This window comes from Chrysemys picta, chromosome 1, assembly GCF_011386835.1.
Source record: "Chrysemys picta bellii isolate R12L10 chromosome 1, ASM1138683v2, whole genome shotgun sequence".
Lineage (NCBI taxonomy): Eukaryota > Metazoa > Chordata > Testudines > Emydidae > Chrysemys > Chrysemys picta.
Genome location: NC_088791.1, coordinates 165,631,916 through 165,657,654, shown reverse-complemented (window position 1 = coordinate 165,657,654; position 25,739 = coordinate 165,631,916). Strand labels below are relative to the sequence as shown.

The 25,739-nt window shown below is 42.4% G+C and overlaps 1 protein-coding gene across 1 annotated transcript in view; it reads right to left on the bottom strand.

Annotated features, from left to right (window-relative positions):
* The window catches only part of NSUN3 (NOP2/Sun RNA methyltransferase 3), a 29,407-nt gene extending 13,026 nt beyond the window's left edge, over positions 1-16,381 (bottom strand). The window contains exons 1-5 of the mRNA XM_005283657.4: positions 15,995-16,381; positions 9,028-9,131; positions 6,200-6,543; positions 4,402-4,556; positions 3,637-3,758 (exon numbers count right to left, since the gene is read on the bottom strand). Coding sequence (XP_005283714.2) covers positions 3,637-3,758; positions 4,402-4,556; positions 6,200-6,543; positions 9,028-9,131; positions 15,995-16,084 — 815 coding nt within the window. The 5' untranslated portion in view covers positions 16,085-16,381. The remainder of the gene's footprint in view (positions 1-3,636; positions 3,759-4,401; positions 4,557-6,199; positions 6,544-9,027; positions 9,132-15,994) is intronic.
* Between the last annotated feature and the right edge of the window lie 9,358 nt (positions 16,382-25,739).

Genomic DNA, 25,739 nt, shown 5'->3' with positions numbered 1-25,739 from the left:
ACAGCGCACAGTCAACCTGTGGAACTCCTTGCCTGAGGAGGTTGTGAAGGCTAGAACTATAACACGGTTTAAAAAAGAACTAGATAAATTCATGGAGGTTAAGTCCATTAATGGCTATTAGCCAGGATGGGTAAGGAATGGTGTCCCTAGCCTCTGTTTGTCAGAGGGTGGAGATGAATGGCAAGAGAGAGATCACTTGATCGTTACCTGTTAGGTTCACTCCCTCTAGGGCACCTGGCATTGGCCACTGTTAGTAGACAGGATACTGGGCTGGATGGACCTTTGGTCTGACCCAGTACGGCCATTCTTATGTTCCTCAATCTTAGTCACGCACAGGCCATCAGAGCAGTAATTGACAGTGAGTAGAACTGTATTCTATTATTATTGCTGCCACTGAATTGCTGACTCATCTTGCACAAGTCACTTAGCTTCTCCCTGACACTGTTTCATCCTTTTTCTTGATGAGGTGTTGTGAGAATTCATTAGTGTTTGTAAAGCATCCTGAGATAAAAGATACTATAGAAATCCAAAGCATTAGTAAACCATTTATTGAACTCATTGGGACTATGCACATGCTTAAATAACTTGCTGAATCTTAATTCTTGACATACTCCTGACAACAGGAGCCTAATAAAAATGTTTTAGTCCCTAAATTCCAAAATCCGGACAAGTGAAAAATTGCAGTGAATATGTTGTTGAATTTACAGTCTTATTGAGCCCATTGGAAGGAAAGCTATATTAACATTTTTCTACTAGAAGTTACAGATCAAAAATATATTGTCCTCACAAATCCAAATTTTTGTTGCTGCTACTGTTTGAGGCTAGTTCACTGCACATTCAGCAGATGTGATGTTTTTCTCTTCTAGATTTAAGGATAATTGTATTAAATGTTATTTGGGGTGATAGGCACTTTTTTGGCTTGCTTTTTTAAAAACCAGGTTCCTGCTGTCAGGAGTTTTCTACATCAGGATTATAATCCAGAATGATTTATACAAATTTGGAAAATTTCAGTGAATGATGTATGCTTCCTTTTGCTAGAAGTTCACAAATTAGATTTTATATGTCAAATATTGAAAAGAGAAAACCGAAGGAGGTCAGTGTTTCAAATGTGATTGATTTCTTCAAAGGAAATGGGTGACATGATGCATTACTGCAATAAGACACTCATATTTCTGTTATCAATCATAGGTTTCTGGGAGGCCTTTTTTCTCTGGAAGTCATGCAAAAGTATCTTACACTGTTCCTATGGAGCCTTCCATAAAAAACACTCTTTAAAAAAAAGATTACTTTATTCCTCTCTCAATTTGCCTTGACAGCTGGATACTTCTGAAGTGAATCATTGTGCGCATTTAAAAGTTTAGTGTTTGATCAATAGCTATAAAACAATATACAGCTGCAGAAACTATTTTTTGGAAAGAAAAATAATTCTTCTTTAACCCAGCACCAAAAACATGGTCATTTATTATACCGTATTGCATTATTTAATTGTTTGTTTCAACTTTTAAAAATTATTTTCTATAACACATATACAAGGACAACAGTTGTATTAATAGTAAACCAAAAGGCTTTAATAGGAAAAAAATATTAATTTTCATGTGGTTGGAGGCAAAAACTAAATCACTGCTAAAATAATAAACTTTCAGCACTATTCCTTTTTCACCAAAATATAGTCAAACCAAATCTGAAAGGTACTGTCAAGGCTGAATCCCCACTCTGTCAATCCGAGTGCAGAAGGTGTGGGCCCACAAGGATTCTAAAAATTAATACTTGCCACTCTCAGACCTTGACTTGGTAAATGCTGCCACCACCCAAATGCAAAAACACTCTTGGACTCAGGAAGGAGCACTTGGGAATTCCTCCCTGTGGGGTACCCTCAAGCCTTTCACACTCTCACACACACTCTCACACACACGGAAGAGCTGAGAAAGAAAACAAAGGAAATCAGCTGTTGCAACCAGCTAATCAAACAGCATATGCACAAACCTCGTAGGACACCAAAAATCCAATCCTGTTCTTAAAAAAGGTAAATTTTATTAAAAACAAAAAGAAAGAAAATACATCTGGAATTTAGGCTTTTGCTAGATTTTAAAAGAGCAATCCAAAAATCAAGCACTCAAACTAGCTTTCTTGGGGGTTCATCTTGAAGGTTACAAGCAAACAAAAGCATCTGGGGTTAGCACAGACGAATCCACAAGCCAATAAGAAATAAAAGAAATAACCCTAATTGTGTCTTTTTAGACATTCCCTAATTTTTCGTACATATCTGAGGCGCCAGATAAGTAGGTTCAAGGTATGAATTAATAATCTATAATCAGAACTGGCTTAAAGCTGCTTACAGCATTACTGCTCCGTGTCACTGCAGCCCAGAGAACAACAGACAAAGGGAAAGTTTCTTTACCAATTTTAAAAAGTTCTACCTTCCCATTGGCTTTTTTGGTCAGATGCCTACTCCTTTTCTTTACCTGTGGGCTTATTAACCCTTAACAGGTAAAGCAAGCAGAGAACAGACCAGGAGGGATTTTACAGCTAACTGGCTGGCTGGGTGTCCATCAAAGGGAGCTACTCCCCCTTTTCCCCCCCCCGCCCATGTATCACAGGTATTGTGGGGAAGCTTGCATTGCTGTTTCTCATGCTCTGGATAAAGAAAGGGCTTCAGTTTTCCATACTGCTGACCTAGAAACTTGTACTGGAATGAAATTTCTTTTCAAGTAAAATTTTTACATAAACACTACCATTTGTATTGCTGCTTAACCTCTTATTTATAAGCATGTGCCTCAAACACTGCAAAGCTATAACAATTCTGCAGCAGCAGCACAGACAGCTAAAAACTTATGGTTCAATCCTGCAAACGCACATGGGTAAACCTACTGAGTTTGTGTGTATAAATGTGGACAACACTGGGCCCTTACGCTCCTCCTGGAAACAGTCCAAACAACACAAACAGAGAGGCAGAACAATCTGAGATCTAGTGTGACAACTCTAGTGGTAACCATCACTGACTGGCATGTTTGTCATCAAATTAGCCTAAAAGTGAACTTCAAGTGATAATTCTGCTGAAAAGTAACAGAGAAAAATGCCTGATTAGAACTTCCACTATTGGACATGGTTACAGACCACTTCATTGAAAGTAGACATGGATTCTTGCAGGGTAAGCAGACTTTATAAAATGTTTTTTTTTTAAAAATTATAAACCATACTCAAACCTCTGCTTAAAATGTGGAATACGGCCAGAATAAAAAATACCTCTAAAGCCACAATGAACTTTTTAGGTGCTCCCTCTCCCTCTGTGTTTGTTTCTGTATGATAGCAGGGTGTTTTGAATCATTCTGCAATTGAGGCCAAGTATTACATGAAGCTGCACTCGTAATGAAGTCAATAGAATGGCATGGGCTGTATGTCAGTTGAGGATTTGGACCCTGGTGTTTATATTGCAGTTCTACATTTAAATAGCTCTACATTAACTCTTATCTAACTTTAAATTTAACAATGCTACAGACTGCAGCACATTCTGCACTTACCGAGTGGAAGGAGTACTGTACATGAAACTTGGAATTGGTTGTTACCAAATCTTGCCACAATATTATTTAATTTAATCATGAGAAAGCTTCTTTAACAGCTTTTCTTTCCACTTCTCACCTTAGTAGCTGTACCTGTACAGCAGATAACTCCTTCCTTTGGATGAGTCTAAGTGTAGCCTGCTGAATATCCGAAGAGAATAACCAACTTCTGTCATTTGAACACGGAGCATCCAGCAGTACCTGTACAGCCAATGAGTAAAAGAATGAACAAAAGTATTAACTGTCAAGAAGTTAACTATCTGTGCAATGCATCTGATGTGAAAGTATTGGAAAATAATTTCTGTACAAATTTAAAGCATAATTTTTTGCTTTTTAGAAGCATGAAAAAAATACAATTTAAAATGTTTTACCATTTTTGTGCATGTCTGAGAAAACCACACCCTAATTACTGCACCATGAATACCATCAATATTATTATAATTATTATCATCCATTTGAATAGCGCCCACGCTTGATCACTCTTGTTTATTCATCTATTTAAATGTTACAGAGTACTAACTGCTGTGTATTATTCATAATTCAATGTGATGAGTCAATAAGCAACATCATGTAACATATGCTCAAAGACACATGCACAAAGTCTCAAGTATGCAGAAAACATGTGGTCAGCTCAGTAGACTCCTCCCAGACAAATCAGAAGGACCATCAAATGGAGAATAAGTTTTAACATTAAAATAAAAAGTTTCATCTTCACTTCATGAGCATTTCACAGGACATGGTCAAATAGCTACAGAGCAGGTCAGGTTACAGTGGGAAGGGAAGGAGGAGAAAAATAAAAGTATAATTTTAATTCCATCAACTTGCCAATACATAATGGTGCTACCTTGTCGTACAATTCAGGATGGAGATCTCCAATCTGTCTCCCATCCAGTTCAGAGAGAGTAATTAAATTCATCAGAGGCTCTGGGATGAAGGATTCTAGTGTCTGCTTCAGCCACTTTGATCTCAGACTATCATACTCATTACAGTGCAGATGGCCTAAACACAAATTACCTAGAATCAGTGCTCTTATATTTTTATAAATATTAGAAGTTACAATTACAGACGTTTCAGTATTTCCCTGGGATTGTCAGAGATTATAACGTATGTGCTTATGTTACTGCACATTTTACAACACTAATGGATTTTTATAAACCCTAATAAAATGTCAACATGCTCCTAAAAGGTGATACATAAATATTTAGTAATAAATACCTACAGAGTGAAAAACTTTCACAGTAAAACAAACTTAAAACTGTAACCCATATTCAAAGAGCAGTGGTATGAGTATTTTTCTGAGATCTTTCTACTGCTATGGGGAGGATGTACATGTCATTTTTTAATTAATCACAAGCTTGGTCTTCATCTTATGTTCCCAAAGCATTTCAACTCCTCGCTTACCAGAGGCTGTAACCTACTAGTATTGACATAAACACACTTGCTCTTTTTATTTTTAGCACTATAGCAGGGGTCGGCAACGTTTGGAACGCGGCTCGCCAGGGTAAGCACCCTGGCGGGCCGGCCAGTTTATTTATCTGCTGACGCGGCAGGTTCAGCCAATCGTGACCTCCACTGGCCGCGGTTCACCGTCCCGGGCCAATGGGGGCGGTGAGAAGCGGCGCGGGCCGAGGGATGTGCTGGCCGCGGCTTCCTGCCGCCCCCATTGGCCCGGGACGGCGAACCGCGGCCAATGGGGACCGCGATTGGCCGAATCTGCCGCGTCAGCAGGTAAATAAACTGGCCTGGCCCGCTAGGGTGCTTACCCTGGCAAGCCGCGTGCCAAATGTTGCTGACCCCTGCGCTATAGCCATGACAATTACCCATTTAGATTAAACCTTGCTATGTACAGGCATTGGTCCAAGCAACAGCATCTCATTTTCCTCCTGCTCTTGCCCTTAGATACTCAATACTCCCATTCATTTTCCTTGCCTTTAGGACCTCCTGACACCACAAGAACCATAGCGGGCTGTGTATATGACCTATGTATATCATAACAGTCACTCTCTTTTGGTTGAAATCGTCCTCCTAAAGCTTATTCATTTCCTTTGCCAACAATCTGATCCCCTTACAGCTAAAGTGTAGAACAACCCCCTGGCACAGGTACTCCATTCTCCAAAGATTCTCACTCTGCTTAACGAACTTGGGCCTATCCCTTTTATGCACCATCTACACACGCTGAGATTGCTGTATGTTCTTGTCCAGCCAACCCTGTGCAATTACATATCGTATTATCACAAAAGTGTAAAAATATTAGACTTGAAAAAAGCTTGTTTTCCTGCGCTAAGAACTCTGTGATTAATTTACAGTTACAGTAACATGCTTGGCAGCAGTACACAATACACAGAGTGCATTCTAGACAGGAAGAAAAAGCAGTACCACTCTGTTAATGGTTTTTCAATCTGCATTAATATGAAGCCAATTTACATATTAACATGTCCAGGTTTTTGACCTTACTACTAATACTAGGACAAACTGACTCCACAATATTCTGATTTCAACAATCTGAATCTACTCAGTACCGTGTCCCTTTTAAACTGAAATTTAATCTCATAACAGACACAAACATGCCTTCAAATAACTTTGATAACTGCATCTGGAACCTGATTTCTGTATTTTAATTGCATAACAATAAAATACATTACCTGGCCAGGCACACTGTAGCATAGCTATTGATTTACCACCTGGAGCAGCACACATATCCAAAACCCTTTCCCCATTCTTTATTTCCAATGCCAGCACCGACAGAAGTGAAGCAGCATTCAGCAGATAATATTCCTTGAGTTTGCCAATGTGGTGTTTTTGTGCAGGGAATCTCCCAGGAGTTCTACTAATGTAACATTTTAATGATCCTGGGAGATAGGGTAAGGTTTCCTGAAAGAGACTATGATACCCCTTCAAATGCAAGTTGTTCTCCAGTTCAGAGGAATAGCTGAATTTATTAAGCAGAACAGCATATTGCCAGCACAATGGTGATGTGAGCACCTCCCTGGAGGTTTAAAAAGGAAAAACAAAGAAGAGTTATATTAATAAGTGGCAGGTTACAGTTAAGTTTCCATAATGTAGCAAGCCCTTCATCTCAGGGAATTAAAGCAAACACCACAGCTAGGTTTTGTGCTCGCCCACAATTTTGATATTTTAAGTGTATTCTAGTAGTTTGAGTCTGTTTCCACAGGTTAATTATGAATTATGTAATAGAGTATTTTCTTCTATAGTTTTAAATGTGTTATTTTTCAATTTCATGAAATATCCCTTTGTTCTCATGTCAAGAGAAAGGGTAAGTCAGAACACTTGGTTCACCTCCATTATTTTTATATACAGGATCTCAGGAGCATACAAGCATAGAGAAGCTGTGAACTCATTTGTAAAAAAAGATAGAAACAAAAAACCCAACGCTGCTCCCAATTACTTTTTCACCTTGCTCTTTTAAATCAACCCTTCATGAATTCTTTAATAATCATAGTATAATACTGTGAATCTCACAAATAAAAGGTATTTTATTCCATAGTAAAACTTATCACATAGTAAATGGTCTCTGCAAATAATTAAATTTTCATGTCTGAAATCGGGGGCTGAGGGTGGAAGGGGAGTTTAATGTATTTGGTTTTCATTGAAAAGGATAACAGTGTTTGCTGATCTGGAATCCTTTTTTGCAGTCTTTGAAAAAAATAAACCCAACAGGGTTTTGTTAGCATTTACATTTTGGGAGACGTAAGTCACACCATGGACTGATCTGACTGATACTGACTAACTGAATCCATAAAACTAAAAAGTGACTCCAAGAGCAGATCAAATGGGCACCAAAATAAACACACTTAATACAACATCCATTACAATCTTCTTTGAAGAAGCTTTCTGAAAATAAACAAGCAAACAAAACAAAAAATAAACATTACAGATGGTCTTTTAATACTAGGGAAAGTTACCAAATAAATCAGATTCAAATCTGTTTATTTATTAGGTTCCTCAATCTTCTTTGAAAACGGTTAGAAAACAATTCAGAAGGATCTGTGTTTTAACAATTTGACTAGCCAATGAGTACAGAGACAAAAAGCGTTTGAAGTGTTTGAAAACTAAATGTTTGATAATAGGCTCTGACTTACTCTAAAATATTTTTCAGTTCTATCCCATCATGGTTTGGTCCTGCCCACACGGTACTAGAAAACTATCTAACGGGAACTATATTCGAAATACCGGTATGTTTTACCATCCTGCCAATTTAGAAAACAATGTTCTCCAACTCTACCTCTAAGGGGCAGATCTGCAGTTGGGTAAACTGTGAAAGCTCTGTTGAAATATCTTGGGGATGCCATGTAATTTCGATGCGACTCCGTTTCCCCGTTTGTAAGATAGGGATTATGATCTCACTCAAGGATATAGCAGGAGAAGAAGCTGAATAGTGAGAGAATGTTAATTTTAATCAGGCAGAGCCTAGAAAAGTACCCAGGGAAATAAATATAATTAACGGTAAATCAAGTTACTGTTTGTTCTGTAATTGGAGTGATTCCTCTTTTATAGTGTGAATATTTCTGAAGTTCATTTGATTTTTTTTGGTCACTGTCTCTGATATAATTATTGTTTCCTCATTTTTCAATAAATTGCTACAGGAAATATGAAACTTGCTGATGCACCTCCCCTCCTTTGACCCTAAAGGGCTTTCCATAGGCCAAATCCTGGTGTTATTGGAGTCAAAGCAAAAATCCCATTGACTTCAGCCAAACCATAATTTGGCCCTAAGTATTCTGAGGAAGAAAGAACAGAAAGAAAAAAGGAAATCAGGAGGGAGGAGGAGAAAAGGAAAAAATATGTTTCTCTTTACTTATCGTGGAACGTTACAGAGACCAAGGATTTGTTTGTCTTATTTTTCTTAAAACTGGCTGTATTCACAATTGTTTTGCTTTTTTGATATTATTCAGACACGTTAAAACCCCTAAAGATAAAAATAATAAAAGCTATTTTGTTATGAAATATTCCCTCGTTTTAACTGTTTTTCCATTTTGTAAGTCTGTCTTGACGATCATCGTGGCACTCACTGATGAAGCAATTCAAGGCTATGATTAATACTTAGCTTTCAGCTCATAACATTGTCTCTTTCTCTTTTCACAACTAAGTGGAAACTAAGTGAGTTATGGTTATGGAGAAGACATCCAGCCTTTATATGTTCAATTCTTTGAGGGGATTTGTCCAAGTGGGATAATGTCCCATCAAGAATGAAAAGATAAGATTGCATATGATAATAGAAGGGTCATGTCACCTAAACTGTATCTCTACATCAGGCAATGTGATCTTTCCTGCACATTCCCTCATTTCCCAGATGCTTAACAGGAATTATTAAAGACTGTGCTCATCTATCATTCCATGCTGGTATCTTAGTTGATCCGTAAAATAATCAAAAGCACAATGTCCAGTTTGTATGAATTCTATATAGATCTTTGCAGTTATTTTATGGGGTAATGAAAAGAGAAAAAATAACCTGACTGTGCTCCATGCCTCTCCCAGCTCCTTCATGTATTGCTTCTCAAAGTGATCCAGAACAACTTGGCAGATCTGCTTTTGAGGCTTCCCTTCTGATTTCAGCTTGGGGGGGGGGGGGGGGGGGAGGAGAAAGTCGAAATGAAAAACTATTAGCCAAAGATTGCAGTACATCAGATTTTAAATACGTGTTTGGATTAATAATGACATTAAGGTGCTCAGGTACCCCACTGATGGGCATGGTATACATGTTTTCAGGGCTGGCAACAGAAAATTTGGAGCCCTCTGTAAAATAAGATGTGTGAATACCATCTCTCCTGACCTGTGAACAAATCATCCAAACTGTTTGCTCAGGAGGCTCTCTCCCTGGACTACTAAATAAATTAAAAGGATTCTGGGGCGCCAACATACCAGGAGCAAAATAAACAAACCATCATTAAGTATGGGGTCCGGGTGCTGGGGGCTTAGTAGGGAGGTTCGGGTGCAGCTGGTTGGGGCTCAGTGGGGTGGGGGTTCGGGTATGGGATGCTTCTTGGGGTGGCCCAGGTGCAGGAGGGTGGGACTTGTCAGGATGGGGATTCAAGTTCAGGGGGCTCAGCAGGGAATGGTCTGGGTGCAGTGCTGGGGGTCTGGATGCATGGAGGAAGGGCTTGACAGGGGTCTGGATGCAGGGGTTTGGGCTCAGCAGGGGGTGGGGTGGGGTGGGGGCAGGCCAGGTGCAGGGCAGGTCTGGGAGCACGGGGTGAGGCTCGATGGGGTATGTGGCTGGGGGACTTGGTGGGGGATTCTGGGTGTGAGGGGTTGAGGTTTGTTGTGGGGGTCTGGGTATGCGGGGGTCCAGATGCATGGGGGTCGGGCAGATGGGGGAGCAGATCCCCATACAGTGACTCCTCCTCCTGCAGTTTAGGAGCGATGGGGGCAGGAAGTGGGGGCAGGGGGATATGGAGCTTCCTGCATCCGGGGGAGGTTTCCTCGGCCACTCCTTGCAGGGGAAGAGGAAGTCCTGTCCTACCATACCCTCAGCCCAGCTGAGACAAGTAGATGAGCCCTTCCCCGCAGTGATTTACCTCTAAATCCTCTACAGGCTGGTTTGGGCGCATGAAACTACGTGCCAACACTGCTGGGGAGGGGCACATGACCACTCTTACAGCTTCCCTTTGCTTCCCCAGCATTTTTATGTGGGGCAGCAAAGAAATCTGCCAGGGACATGAATTCTGGTGCAGAATTCCCCCCGAAGTATTCTTTAGGCTATATAAAGAGGGGGACTAAAAGGTTGGAAGGAAAAGTGCTTTTAAAAGAGGAAGGATTGGGGGGGTTGTTTGTTTTTTTTTAAATAGAATTGAGGTCTTGTGTTCCGTTTCACTTGGAAGACTAAGGATGACTGGAGAACTAGTTGGATTACGAAATCAAACCTATGATGGCAGTGAAGCTTGAGCGATTCAAAGGAGAAGGGATTTTTAGATACTGTTTATAATGTTGCTTTTGTTTGTGGGCCTTCATTAAGCATGTGTGTTAACAAAAACATCTAACACATAATTAGGAGGAAAAATCTCTTGGCCAAAGTGTCACTACTCCTCCGCCTTCAGTTAAGATATGAAAACTTCTCTTTCCAGTTCTGCGGCTCAGCAAGGAGACCTCCAGCAAAAAGCAAGAAAGAAAAACTTGATATTTCTAAGGTATAAAAAAGCCAAGAAAGTAAACTGAAGAAAAAAATGATTTTTTTTCTTCAGTCTTCTTTATGAGATATGAAGATACAAAAATAAAAACCAGCACCAACATATTCCTTCTCCGGCCTCCCCTCCCCCCACACATTTTGTAGATTACCTTTAAGCAGGAAAATTGACAGAACCATGGAACCACCATAACCAAGTTTTTCAGATTATTATTATTTTACAGAGAAGGGTATTGGGGCTGCACATGCATCACTGAAAATATAATCTGAAGTTAACAGGTATAGTTGAGAACATAATTAGGACAGCAGAATCTCTATCACTGGTGATAATACAAAAGAACAGATTTTGACTGTCAGGCTATTTATCTACACTAGAAAGGGTTGTACTTGTTTCCAGTAATGATGCAATTATATTTTTGCGGGAAAACTGTTACAGATTTTTCTTCCTCAGAACATAAAGTACATATGTGGGGCTGGTATGTAGGGGGAAAAATTTACTTGCATATTAAGTAAGTCTTATTTAAAATCAGGGTTACATACTGCATATGGACCTCCACATCATCATTTTTATTATGTCACTTTTCAGGGTAGAAATATACTTATAAGTACCCAATGTGGAAGTGGCCTGATAACCACAGGAGCTGGGATACACCTACTGTATTTCTTAACCTGCTAGTTCTGTGGTGTCAGAGGTTAAGGCCCCAGTACTGCATGTGTGTGTACCTCTGGTCCTACACAGAGCCCCTGAAGTCAATGCGGGTCTGTCCACAGGGTGCTCTATGCAGGACTGGGACCCACAATATCAGAGCTGATTGGAATATTTTTGACAGTGCACAGAAGTGAAGACTACCACAACCTGTCAAGACCACTTTTTCTATTTTCTGGCCAACTATTAAAAATGGAAGAGGTGTGTGTGTGTGTGTGTGTGTGTGTGTGTGTGTGTGTGTGTGTGTGTGTGTGTGTGTGTGTGTGTGTGTGTGTGTGTGTGTGTGTGTGTGTGTGTGTGTGTGTGTGTGTGTGTGTGTGTGTGTAGAGAGAGAATAGAGCCAGATGACTTCTTGTTTGTATTAAGTCTAATACTTACAGGCATTAACAAATTAAAAATAATCAAAATTACATATAAAAATAGTCCATAGAAGGCTAATAATATCTTACATTAAAAAAGTCCGCAAATGAGTACAGTTTACTTTCACTGCTTATGCTGTTTCTTATCTTCTTGCACTTCTCAGTACTGCCAACCCCAAGCATTCAAAAAATCTACTCCTGGGGAAATTCTGCTGGACTGCTCCATACTGGGTCAGACCAAAGTTCCATCTAGCCCAGTATCCTGTCTTCCGACAGTGGCCAATGCCAGGTATCCCAGAAAGGATGAACAGAACAGGTAAACGTCAAGTGATCCGTCCCTCGCCCTTTCCCAGCTTCTGGAAACAGAGGCTAGGGACACCATCCTGCCCACTCTGGCTAATAGCCATTGATGGACCTATCCTCCATGAATGTATCATGTTCTTTTTTGAACGCTGTTAGTCTTGGCCTTCGCAACATCCTCTGGCAAAGAGTTCTACAGGTTGACTGTGCGTTATGTGAAAAAATACTTCCTTTTGTTTGATTTAAACCTGCTGCCTATTAATTTCATTTGGTGACCTTTATTTACTTCTTCTCATAACACAAAAACTAACACTTCTTTATTTACTTTCTCCATACCAGTCATGATTTTATAGATCTCTATTGTATCGCCCCTTAGTCATCTCTTTTCCAAGCTGAAAAGTCCCAGTCTTATTAATCACTCCTCATATGGCAGCCGATCCATACATCTCATCATTTTTGTTGCTCTTTTCCAAACCTTTTCCAATTCCAATGTATCTTTTTTGAGATGGGGCAACCACATCTGCACACAGTATTCAAGATGTGGGCATACCATGGATTTATATAGAGGCAAGATGATATTTTCTGTCCTATTATCTATCCCTTTCTTAATGATTCCCAATGTTCTGTTCACTTTTCTGACTGTCGCTGCACATTGAGTGGATGTTTTCAGAGAACTACCTAGGGAGGTGGTGGAATCTCCATCTCTGGAGATATTTAAGAGTAGGTTAGATAAATGTCTATCAGGGATGGTCTAGACAGTATTTGGTCCTGCCATGCGGGCAGGGGACTGGACTCGATGACCTCTCGAGGTCCCTTCCAGTCCTAGAATCTATGAATCTATAACTATCCACAATGACTCCAAGATCTCTCTCGAGTAGTAACAGATAATTTAGGGGGTGGGGAGAAGAGGCAGTGGGGAAGGAAGGGGGGGTGGAATAGGGCAGGGGGAGGGAAATGTGGGAGTGAGGGGTAGGGGATAGGGCAGTGAGGGAGGGGGGTGGGAAGGTGATAGGGGAATCGCAGGGGGAAGCGGGAGCCCAGCATGCTGCGTTCCCTCAGCAGCAGCTGGGGTTCCCCTGTTAAGCAGGCTCATTGAACCGTCACCCTGACAAGCACTACCCCTCTACACCTGGACCCCCCTCCACAAACAGGCTCCCCTCCTCCGATCCCCTCCCCACTGAGCCCCAACCAGCTGCACCTGGACCCCCACCCAATCAAACCCCACTCCCCCAGCACCTAGACCCCACCGCTGAGCCCCATCTCCCCACACACACCCTGCTGAGCCCCCACCAGCTGCAGTTGGATCCTCTGCAGAGTCCCATTGCCCCTGCACCCGGAACCCACCAACAAGCCCCTGTGCATCCAGATCTCCTACTGAGCCACCCACATCCAGATTGCCCCACACAAACCTCTCACCCCACACCTGGATCTCCACACACTAAGCCCCTCCACACTTGTATCCTGCTGGGCTGAGCCTGCCTATCCGCACCTGGTGCACCTGGCAGAAAGGGGCAGGGCCCACGGGTGTTTCTGGGAAAGGCCCAGCCCTTGCATTGTGTCAGGGTTGGGTGCAGGCCCTTGCCGAGTTCCCGTACCAGGGAAGGTGGGGGCTTCAGGGCGATCTCCCACCTCAATGCAGCCAGTGGTCTGTGCTCCCCACTGCCAGGCTGGAGCCTCCACATTTATTTATTGACAAATAAAATTTGCAGAACTTTGAAGAATTTTAAAATATTGTATGCATACTTTTTATTTTTTGGTGCAGAATTCCTTCAGGAATAAAAAAAATCAAAAGTCAGGGCCCTCCAAAACCATAAAACTGTCTTAAAAAATCATGAACCACTAGTTTCAAGTAGCTTTTTCTCCACCTCCTTTCTCAGGGCTTGTCTACACAGGGAAATTTGCCAGTATACCTATAATAATTATACCACTATGACTTTCTGTGTGGACATTCTTATTCTGCAAGAATAATATCCACCCAGGGAGTTACATTGGTAAATGGCAGATTCTGTATGACTTTAACTGTTTAACTGTGGATTCTGTGTAACTGTAGTCTTTAAGCCATGATTTGAGAACTTCAATAACTCAGCCAGAGGTTAGGGGTCTATTGCAGGAGTGGATAGGTGAAGTTCTGTGGCCTGCAATGTGTAGTAGGTCAGACTAGATCAGAGGTGGGCAAACTTTGGCCCGCAGGACCGTCCTGCCCGGCACCCGAGCTCCTGGCTCGGGAGGCTAGCACCGGGCCCCTCCCCTACTGTCCCCCCACCCCTGCAGCCTCAGCTTGCTCACTCTGCCGCCGGCGCAATGCTCTGGGCGACGGGGCTGTGAGCTCCTGGGGCAGCGCAGTTGCAGAGCCCGGCCTGACCCGGTGCTCTGTGCTGCACGGTGATGTGGCCCGGCTCCAGTCGGGTGGCGCGGCTGTAGCGCTGCCAGCCACTGGTGCTCCAGGCAGCGCAGCAAGGGGGCAGGGAGTGGGGGGGGGGGGGGTTTGGATAGAGGGCAGGGGAGTTTAGGGTGGTGGTCAGGGGGTGGGGGTGTGGATAGGGTTTGGGGAGGAACAACGGGTTGAATGGGGTCAGGGGTCCCGGGGGGGAGGCAGTCAGGAAGGAGGGGGGGGTGGTGGATGGGGCGGCAGGGGGTAGGCAGGGGACAAGGAGAAGGAGTTGGTTGGATGGGGCACGGGTCCCGTGGGAGCCATCGGGAATGAGAGGAGGGGTTGGATGGGGTGGCGGGGGTCCCAGGGCGGTCAGGGGACAGGGAGCAGAGGTGTGTGGATAGGGCAGGGGTTCGGGGGGGGGGAGCATCAAGGAACAGAGGGGGATGGATGGGGCAGAAGTCCCAGGGGAGGCAGATAGGAGGTGGGGGCCAGGCCATGACCCCCTCCCCTAACCGGTCCTCCATACAATTTAGGAAACTGGATGCGGCCCTCAGGCCAAAAAGTTTGCCCGCCCCTGGACTAGATGATCATGATGATCCCTTCTGACCTTAAAGTCTATGAGTCTGTAACTATAACAGCGGTTCTCAAACTGAGTTGTATCACCCCCACTAACGCGAGATTAGTCCCTATGGTTGGGAACCACTGCTCACAGGAAAACTGTGAGCAAAATCATGTGATGTTAAAGACAGCTACCTTTACCCAGTGTGGCATTGCCAACATGCAGCATTCAAAAATCGTGAGTCAAACTCTAAAAATTCATCAGAGTGGCTTACCAAACCCACAACCATTTCAAACAACAAAAAAGACTGGATTTCACGGTCCCTGCTGCATTTTTCATAGCCGTGAATTTGGTTGGGCCCTAATCACGAAGGCCATGAAAAAGAAATTGAAATGAACACCAAGGTTGTGTCAACCCCAGGAACCGGCGCTTTAAAAATAAAACAAACTGCCAAATACTCTGCGAGTCTGGCAGTCGAGAGGCAACCCTGGGAGGGAGCTCTCCCTACAGCAATCATGGAGAAGAGGGGAGAGGTGCGGAAAGTCAGGGGGAGAAGAAGTGGTGTTGTGCCCTCCTGCTGCTCTCCTCTCTTGAACCCCCACGTGCCCACTAACATCTCCGTGGGTTGCTTGGGAAGAATGATTTCTCTCTCCCCCGCCCCTTCCTATCAATCAAATTCACTCCTGACCCTTTGCTCTTTTGTGCTTTTTTGCAGAGAGGAGGAGACCGTGTCCCCTCGGGCGCTCAGCTGCCCTGCCAGCCTGGCCCCAGTGCAAGCTTGCGGTTGCAATGGGGCAGCAGCAGTGGGTCAGGAAGAAGGGCTCTTTCCCAATAGCAAGGGGGCCTGGGTCACTCCCCAATCTCCTGGGCTGTTTGCCTACTGCCAGCCAATAGCTTTTGCTACCGCACACTGACCCACCCCGCGCAGCAGCTGCTCTGGAGGAGACCGGCTGTCCCAGTCTCTTCCGGCGGCACAAGGCCCGGCCCCCGCCTCTCACCTGCTCCTGGGCCAGGGAAGGGCCCCCCCGCAGCCCACAGGAGGCAGCGAGCTGTCGGCGGAGCCGGGCTGGGGCGCGCAGCAGCCACATGGTGAAGGGGCGCCGGATCCGGCGTGTGCGCAGCGGCTCGGGGGAGGGACTGCCAGCGCCTGCTGCGCGCCCCGGCCGGGGGGAGTGAAGCGTTGCAGAAACGAGAGGGCGGGGCTCAGAGGCAAACAGCGCCGCCCACACTGAGGGGGCAGAGGCGGGCCGGGGAGGAGCGGAGCTGAGCTCGCTCAAGGGCCGCGGGGACAGCTCGCTGCTGGAACTGAGCCGGCAGCGCTGCGGAGCACAGACCGTGTGGCCTCCGCCCACGAGAAAGGCAGCGGTGATGCACCGATGAGGCTGTAGCACCGAGTGCCGAGGCTGATTGACAGGCCATCTCACTGACCACCTCCCCTCCTGGCGCCCTGGCACACGCAGCTGCGCGGTGGTGTGTCATCATCCCTAGCCAAGCTACTGGCCTTGCTTGCAGGAAGCAGCACCTCACAACTCAATTCTCATTCCTACTATCAAAATCTATCTGCCGCACTCATTTTCACAGGGCAGTTTCCCGTCACCCTCCAAACTCACAGGAAGAGGAGTTCCCCACCTAGCATGCAAACATCCTCCCTCTCCACCACCACCACAATCAATCGACCCCTCAGTCCCGGTTACCAACGGCATGATAGCAGGGAGGCACCAGACAAACCCTGGAAGATCACTAGATGTAGCTGTTTAGGCAGTCAAAAATGTCACTGAACAAAACTTCCAAAGAATTCAACATAGAATTAATTATATATATATATATATACACACACACACACACACACCACACAGGCAAGTATAGTCACAAAATCATTCACAAGCAGCTCAACAGTGTTAATAAAAAGAACAGGAGTACTTGTGGCTTGTAGGTTAAACAAGTCCTCTAAAAATTGATAGGATTTAAAAGGGCTGCATTAGTCTGATACAGTACTTGGCTTTCAAAATGTATTACTTTTGCAATAAATTCCTTTATTTTCATCTTTTTCATTAGGGAGGCTAGCTTTATAAAAAACTAAGAGCATGCCTCCTACAAAATACTGTTACCAAATTTAGAAGCTTGTCTAAGATTAGTCAAGCCAAACCCCAGAGAAAGAGCCAAAAGACAAAATAAAGCTTTATATATATATACACTCTCAACTATCAACTGCAAAAGGTCTGGGGATTTTTTTTTAAATGCCAACTTCTGTAAGATACTGAACGTGGATAAAAATAGTCATAGTGAAACATACAGGGCCAAGTTCTCTGTGGTGTAACTCCATTAAAGCCAATTATTGTTGCCAGAAGAGAACTGATCTCCTGTTTACCTTACTGATCAAACAAATACCATAAACATTTTGAAAGAACCATCCCACTCTAAACATTTATCAGTCCATTAGTGTATGGTGCTGCTAATGTCATTCACTGTAGCAGACAGCAGGAAGTCTGCAGCACAGTTCTCAGGATGTTAAAAAGGCAGTTTGGTTAAAACACATTACTTTTACTTTTTAAAAAACAGAAGACTTTTTGGAATCTTACTGTGACATTGCACTCTATATGATTTTATGAAAATATGCTAATGAGTATGAATATAATGTAACTGGAATATGCTTCATGCAAAAGGTCTCTTGTAAGGTATCATTATAATCTACAGGGTGTGATCATCCTATTTGTATAAATGTATCTGAAACTGGAAATATAAAATATAATTCTGAGGGCCTATTGTAATTATGCAAAGTGGGGGCTATTAATGGTGGTTTGGAATCTTGATGTCTCCCATTAACCAGGACAATTGTCTATAGATAGCTCTGTTTTACTTCTAAGTCTTCCTGTATACCTGTATGCTGGCAAGTGGGTAATGAAGTCTTGCAGTGACATGTGATCATGTCACCTGAACTGGAATCCATCTTTAACCTGGTGGTTTTCCATTGAGAAGGAGGGGTGGGAACCTAGATAGACAAAGTGTTGTACTTAAAGTACTGCACAGGATCTTTTTAGGGGGAATAAGGCAAAACGCCACATTTATTAGTAATACATGTATTTATTAACACTGTATTATATGCATATAATATATTACACTTACACTTACACACACACACACACAAACCCATTCCGTCTTGTTGTTACCAATTAGTTGCTTCCCTTAACTTTACTGGCCAGGTGAGTTAGATGGGGGAGGGGGTGGAGCCGGGCTTCTGCCGATCCGGATCGATGCTCCCATGTTGACAAGACGAGACCCGGGGTCCTCTGCAAGACACCTCACTTTTATAGCAGCTTTCCTCTTATGCAAATTTATACCAGATTTAAACTCTGTGTTTGTGTCCATTGGTCCTTTGTGCTGCTTTTTTTTGAGTGTTGTCCCAATGCTGCAAAGAGGGTGTTTCCAAAAGAAGGTGCTTGCTTCTAACCCCCGAGGCTGTTAGTATGTCTGCTTGTCTTTAATGAGCCCACTTGACACGTTTTATTGTCCTTGGGTCTGGCTCCCAGCCCCTCTCCAACAATTGAGGCTGTTTGCCTTTTATGCCTTGCTCATTCACACCTCATTCATTTAACAGGGCAATTGATTAAGAGTGGGGGGGGGGGGGAGAGCTCTTGTTTTACTGCTAGCAAAAAGAAATGTTTCTTCTATCTTATTCTATCCTTAGGGGCTATAATATTATACCAAGGGCAATGCAAAGTTTCTAAATGAGGCCTTGATACAAAGTTCCATGAAAACAGAGGTCACACGTGGGTAGACCCACCACAAGGTTATATGAAGAGGCACAATGTAAAGTCATATGAAAATTATTAGAGATTGATCTACATTGTCCCCCTTTTGACCTCTCAAGAACAATTCTTGAGTGGTCACCATATAAATCTTTTGTATTTGTTGCAAACCAACCAAACAATTATAACCAGGTGAATATAACTAAAACCATTACAATTGACTAAACACCAGATATAACATAAACACAAATGCAAACAATTATAATTATAATAATTGGAAATACAACAAAACCATTACCATTACAATAATAGGGTACATTGACAAACAAAATGAGGCCCAAGTTTGATGCTGCAATAGCCATCAAACAATAAAAGTCACTTTTTAAGCACACACAACAAATAAGATTTTGTAGGAGTACCACAGTTGTTATGCAAGCTTAAGCTGATTTGGACTTAAACTAACATTCAGTTGCCAAAATGTTGCAGAATTTTTTATTTTTAACAGTTGTTTTTAAGAGGTTTCTGGGGACCTAAAAGATGGGGCCATACAATTATGGGCCAAGGTCTTACAGGTTATGGGGGCCCAAGAACTACCCTTTAGGGCTTGGGGAAATAAAACCAGAGTGCATAGAGGAAAGTGTGGAATTAACAATACAAGCAAATGTAACTAACAATACAAATGTATTAATAACAAAAATTAACAACAAAATGACTATTAGAGAACCTAACAAAAAATAAACCTGATGCATTGGGGACCAAAGTCTTTTGGACACAAGGGGTGATTGATAAATTGGATGGACATGGGGGAAGTAGAGAGAGGAAAAGACATTTGCCCTGTCTAGTGTAGTATCCCCTCTTTTTCTGGACCCAATGCTAGCACAGGACACCACCAGAGACAGACACAGAACATGCAACACAGAACACTGAACACAGACTTTGTTATGACACTATAACCATGGTATTTTATAACTCTTCAGCTGGTACCAGCTTTCCTGATGTTCCGGTTTAGAGCCTGAAAGATAGAAGCTTGGAAACAAATGAGCACAGTGCTTTTACCCTGGCAGAACCTGCTTGGTCTCTGCCACAGTGTGTTTGGTACTTGGGGCTGCACAAATGCTAATTAAGTGGTGCATTTTTTGTGAGTGTAAATTCTCCCTTTCTTTCAGTAAAAGGGCGTTAACACTCCATTTAGAAAAAATAAAATTCTGTTTTAAAATTTTCAGCCATTTTGCCATGGCCTGGAGATTTGAGGCAGAAGCAGGCACTGTTGTTAACTGTTTCAATGGCATTTTGGCCCTGGGAGGAGGAATTTACCCAAATATTTTAAATATCCCCCTTCCCAATCTCCAGAGGGGTCCCAAAGGTTTGCCCCCTTCTGGGGTTTTAAATGTTTCTTCTCCTGATGTTACTGCTGCTGTAAGATTTGAGAGTGCTGTTTTAACTCTCTGTACCCAACCTGTTTTTCAGTTTTTTTATCTGTTGCTTGCCTGGGCCCAATCCTGCTTTTTCCAATAAACAGTTCCTTTCCATGGGCACAAGCCTTGTTCCACTAACAATTTAGCAAGGAGGGTGGGCTTTCCAACTAGCCCCCACCCTTCCTGGTTCCATTCCTTAAACATTTTTTTTTAAATTGTGAAATTACCACAATATTACTTACAAAAAACAAACAAACATAAACCACACTACACTGCCCAAACTCCTATATTCTTCAGAGTTTGGTTTAACAGAACAAGATCTGTATCTTATGATTTTAACCCACTTTGGGCCAGAGGGAGAGACGCTAAGCTTCCCTCTGTATTACTCGGTCTGCTACCACCGAGGGTTCATACACCAATTATACAAATCCTTCCCCGGATTAGATCCTTCCCCGGATCAGAGTGAGAAACACTAAGTTCTCCTTTTTAGCTCAGGCATGAACACAATTTAAACCTAAACTCCTATATCCTTCAGAGTCTGGTTAATCCTTCCCCGGATCAGAGTGAGAAACACTAAGTTTTCCTCTTTAGCTCAGTTATGAACACAATTTAAACCTAAACTCCTATATCCTTCAGAGTTTGGTTAATTAACTGAAAGTTTACGCTCTTTTTTCTATAGTGCCAGGCTTGCTAAACCTGGCAGTGTGCACACCACTTTTATAATAACTGTGGATTCTATGCTTGCTCCCCCTTTCGCATTCTCCACCAAAATGTTGTACTTAAAGTACTGCACAGGATCTTTTTAGGGGGAATAAGGCAAAACGCCACATTTATTAGTAATACATGTATTTATTAACACTGTATTATATGCATATAATATATTACACTTACACTTACACACACACACACACAAACCCATTCCGTCTTGTTGTTACCAATTAGTTGCTTCCCTTAACTTTACTGGCCAGGTGAGTTAGATGGGGGAGGGGGTGGAGCCGGGCTTCTGCCGATCCGGATCGATGCTCCCATGTTGACAAGACGAGACCCGGGGTCCTCTGCAAGACACCTCACTTTTATAGCAGCTTTCCTCTTATGCAAATCTATACCAGATTTAAACTCTGTGTCTGTGTCCATTGGTCCTTTGTGCTGCTTTCTTTTGAGTGTTGTCCCAATGCTGCAAAGAGGGTGTTTCCAAAAGAAGGTGCTTGCTTCTAACCCCCGAGGCTGTCAGTATGTCTGCTTGTCTTTAATGAGCCCACTTGACACGTTTTATTGTCCTTGGGTCTGGCTCCCAGCCCCTCTCCAACAATTGAGGCTGTTTGCCTTTTATGCCTTGCTCATTCACACCTCATTCATTTAACAGGGCAATTGATTAAGAGTGGGGGGGGGGGGGGAGAGCTCTTGTTCTACTGCTAGCAAAAAGAAATGTTTCTTCTATCTTATTCTATCCTTAGGGGCTATAATATTATACCAAGGGCAATGCAAAGTTTCTAAATGAGGCCTTGATACAAAGTTCCATGAAAACAGAGGTCACACGTGGGTAGACCCACCACAAGGTTATATGAAGAGGCACAATGTAAAGTCATATGAAAATTATTAGAGATTGATCTACAAAAGGATTCCTGCCTTATGCAAAAGATATACAAGTGGGTGGAACAGAACAAATGGGGAGCCATCATGAGAAAGCCCCTAGCTACCACCTGAGCTGGCACAAGGGCTGAACCAGGGGAAAGGATTGTGCCCAGACTAGGAAGGAATCCAATCTGTGAAAGAAACTTATTGAAACTTTTCTGAGGGTGAGATTTTATCTGTATTCAGTTTTATTACTGTGTTAGGCTTAGATTGCACGTTTTATTTTACTTTACTTGGTAATTCACTTTGTTCTGTCTGTTACAACTCGGAACCACTTAAATCCTACTTTCTGAATTTAATAAAATCACTTTTTACTTATTAACCCATGGTATGTATTAATACCTAGAGGGGCAAACAGCTGTGCATATCTATCAGTGTTATAGAGGGCAAACAATTTATGAGTTTACCCTGTATAAGCTTTATACAGGGTAAAATGGATTTATTTGGGGTTTAGACCCCATTGGGCATTGGGCATCTGAGTGTTATAGACAGGAACACTTCTGTAAGTTGCTTTCAGTTTAGTCTACAGCTTTGGGGCAGGTAGTTCAGACCCTGGGTCTATGTTGGAGCAGACTGGCATGTCTGGCTCAACAAGACAGGGTGCTGGAGTCCCAAACTGGCAGGGCAGGAAAGCAGGGGCAGTAGAGTCTTGGCACATCAGTTGGCAGTTCCCAAGGGGGTTTCTCTGATCCAGCCCATCACACTTACAAATTAACTTTTTAGCAGAACCTTCGGTGGCCAATGAACTGCAGTGGAAGTTGAGCTCAGCAGTTTTTGAAAAATCAAGCCACAGCTATTAATACTAACAGTTTCTGCACCATAAAATGTACAATAAGTTATCTGCAGTAGTGATTTTGGGGGTTACTTTGGATGAAAAGTTAAACCATGTTCCCTACAATGACTAGAAGTAAAATTAACTTCTTTCAAGATTCAGGGCTCCATTTCAGGGAAGCAGAAGCAAGGTGGACTAGCACTCAAAAGCCTCTGGTATTATCAGAAAGAGGGGCACAAGCCCCGCTATCTTGGGCTGAGAGAGCGATCAGTATTCAAAAATACCATTGAGTCAGTGCCACCCCTCTCCAACTGTGCATCTGAATCCTCAGAGAGTACTCCCATGAACTCCAGAGAAGGCACGCCATTGTGCAAATGTTGATTTCTTTACCTCTGCACAGCCCAGCTGCAAGGGTTGTGGGGTTTCTCTTCTTCCCCTGGAAGCAAAGTAGAATACTGGGACCTTGGTGTTTCTCCTTTACTAGCTAAGACACAGGCCTTCAAAGTTAGGTATAACACCTGCAGGTGGGCATGGTCCTGGATGGTATGAGGTTAGATTTAGCAGGAGTTCAGCAGATGTTACTGAAAGTCTGAATCATATCCAACATATCTTGATTGCACTGGGTAGCAAATTTAAAGCTTTAGTTGAAAGTTATCCAAAATTTAAAATTATAGGATCATGTAAATGAATGCTATCCTCCCAGAGCCTGTGGTCAGGAAGTTGCTGAAAATTTCAAGGTATTTCTCCCTCCCACTGAATAATGAATGCGTTGGGGCTAGATAAATTTTGAGATACTGCTTATGTGCAATTGTACACTGTATCCAGGGGAAGGCTGATTAGGAAATAATTTCCAAGAAGCTTGCAAAATATGCCACATTCCAAGGAACAGGAAAATACTGAAATAGATATGTAAACCAGAGATTAGTGGTCAAGGGTGAGAGGCACCTGATTTCCTCAAGCATTACAGTATTCTTTTTTGGCACAGAAAGCTATTTGGCCATTCATACAAGAATGAATAAATCTGGCTCTAAAGTGATAACGTTAATAAAATGTGAGAGTTCATGCTCCAGTGGGCCAGGTTGACAGATAAATAACTCAACATTATCTCTACAGAATAAATGCTGAGCTGAAGCATGGATATTTTAGAAATCTGGAGCACATCCATTTCATTAATGTAAACACTTATGCCAAATTTTAAAAATAGTAGGACTTCTAACCTGAGCATCTGGATTTCCACTTCTCAAGAAGAGAGGAAATTCAAAATAGTAGCCATATGGGACAGTGCAGTCAACCAAGCACAAACAGGTTTAGTAAACTTATATATGAAAAAAAACCATCCTAGGGATGTGATTTTCAAAAGTGCCCAACATTTGTCTAACTCTGCTTGGGCTGAAGTCGATTTAAGCCAATGCTGAGTGCTTTTGAAAATCTCACCCTACAATTTCCCAGTTAGAGGTCAATTCATTTTTATGACCCTAGGTGGTGGTGGTGGTGGTGGGGTGTTACTGTGTGAAACGCAGTCACAATCCTATAATCTTTCCCCTCACTACCAGTGCAAGGGGAGTGAGGTTAACCCCATCTTCACTGGGGAGCAGGCAGTGCTTTGCAGCTTGCCACAGTGCATTATTTTCCTAAAACAGTCTGTTGTGGAGTACAGCTCACCCTCTAATAAGTGCCAATGTGATCTTTGGTAAGATAGCAGAGTGTATCCAAACAACAGCAAAAAACAGCTTGAACATGTCTGCCCTAAAGTAAACTTTTATCTTTCTATTCACTTCTGTGAATCTGATTAATGGCATTTCTATTGAAATAATCTAGGATGGTGTTTCCTTTTGAGGTAATAACAGTATCCTGAGCTGAATGAACTCCAAAGGTGGCAGCCAAGGAGAGAGTTATCACAAAGTGAGCAACGAAGCATCCTGAAGTTATCATACTGAACATTATTGCTGTCTAAAGTGGCATCGCTAGGCCGAGAAGCACAGCTTTCAGGCCAAAAATAAAAATAAATAAATAAATGTTTGTGATGGAGAGAGAAGAAAAACAGGTACAGAATAATCTCCACAGAGCTGTCTAAGTTACCCCAAGCCTCCTTATGCTGCCTTAGGGGCAGAGTGCTGTTCAGAATCTCTGCATTGCTGCACCCTTTGCAACTGACATCCCCAACATCTCCTTGCAAGGGGGTACTTTGACAGCTATCTACAACTGCCTTTTGCAGTTCTCACCCTGTGTGAAATCTTTTAGGTCCTCTGTAGATTGCTCTGTCCCCCTAAACGGCTGCAACAGGATGAGGATCTCATCCAAGATTTCTAATATTATGAGTGTCTGTTATTTCAGACCCAGGTTTCTCCTGGTCCCATGTAAGTGTGGGGTTCTCTCACTTACTGTAAATTTACATAAAAATGATAAATCAGAAAAATGTGGCTGTAGACAATGTCAATCTGAAATGATTGTACTGTACTTTTAGAATACACAGTTCTAAATATTATTTACACTAAAAAAATTCAAGCATTTCAGTCAACTTTGTGTCCCCCTCTCCTTCCCTTATTTGGAACAGGGTGAAAGGGGTTAAAGAAAAAGAGACTGATTTGCCTTTTGAGGCATTAATTACATTTTAACATTAATCTAGCATTTGCAGCCACTATTTCCCATATGTTATGAAGCTATGTGGAGATCTTCTCTCACCTATCTTTTCTCATGTCCCATGAAGTTAAAATGTTACACAGACAGTGGCTTTATCTAACAGAACAGTTGCATGTGTGAATCATCCATGTATTTAAGAGCAAGTACCTTTAAGAGTTGAATACATTGATAAATGCACAAGGATAAAATCTCAAACACAGAATTTAAAACAAATATAGCAGAACCTCAGTAGCCCAATGTTATAGTTTGCTCAAAACTGGTAGTACCTCCTACCGTCTCAAAGATTAATAGTTAAGTGCAGTAGTGAGGCCTTAAGAAATCATTTAAAATAGTATTTTTTATATAATATGCTACAAATATAAATACTAATCTATAATTATGCTTTTTCTTTTTTAAATTTGTTCACTCTCTCACTAATTCATGGTATTTTGCTATGCAAATTGAAAGATGGTTCCCACAGTCATTAATAAGAATTCATGAGGTTCTTCTGTACTTGTCCCCCAAAAGTATTTAATATGTAATAAAGAAAACACTTAGA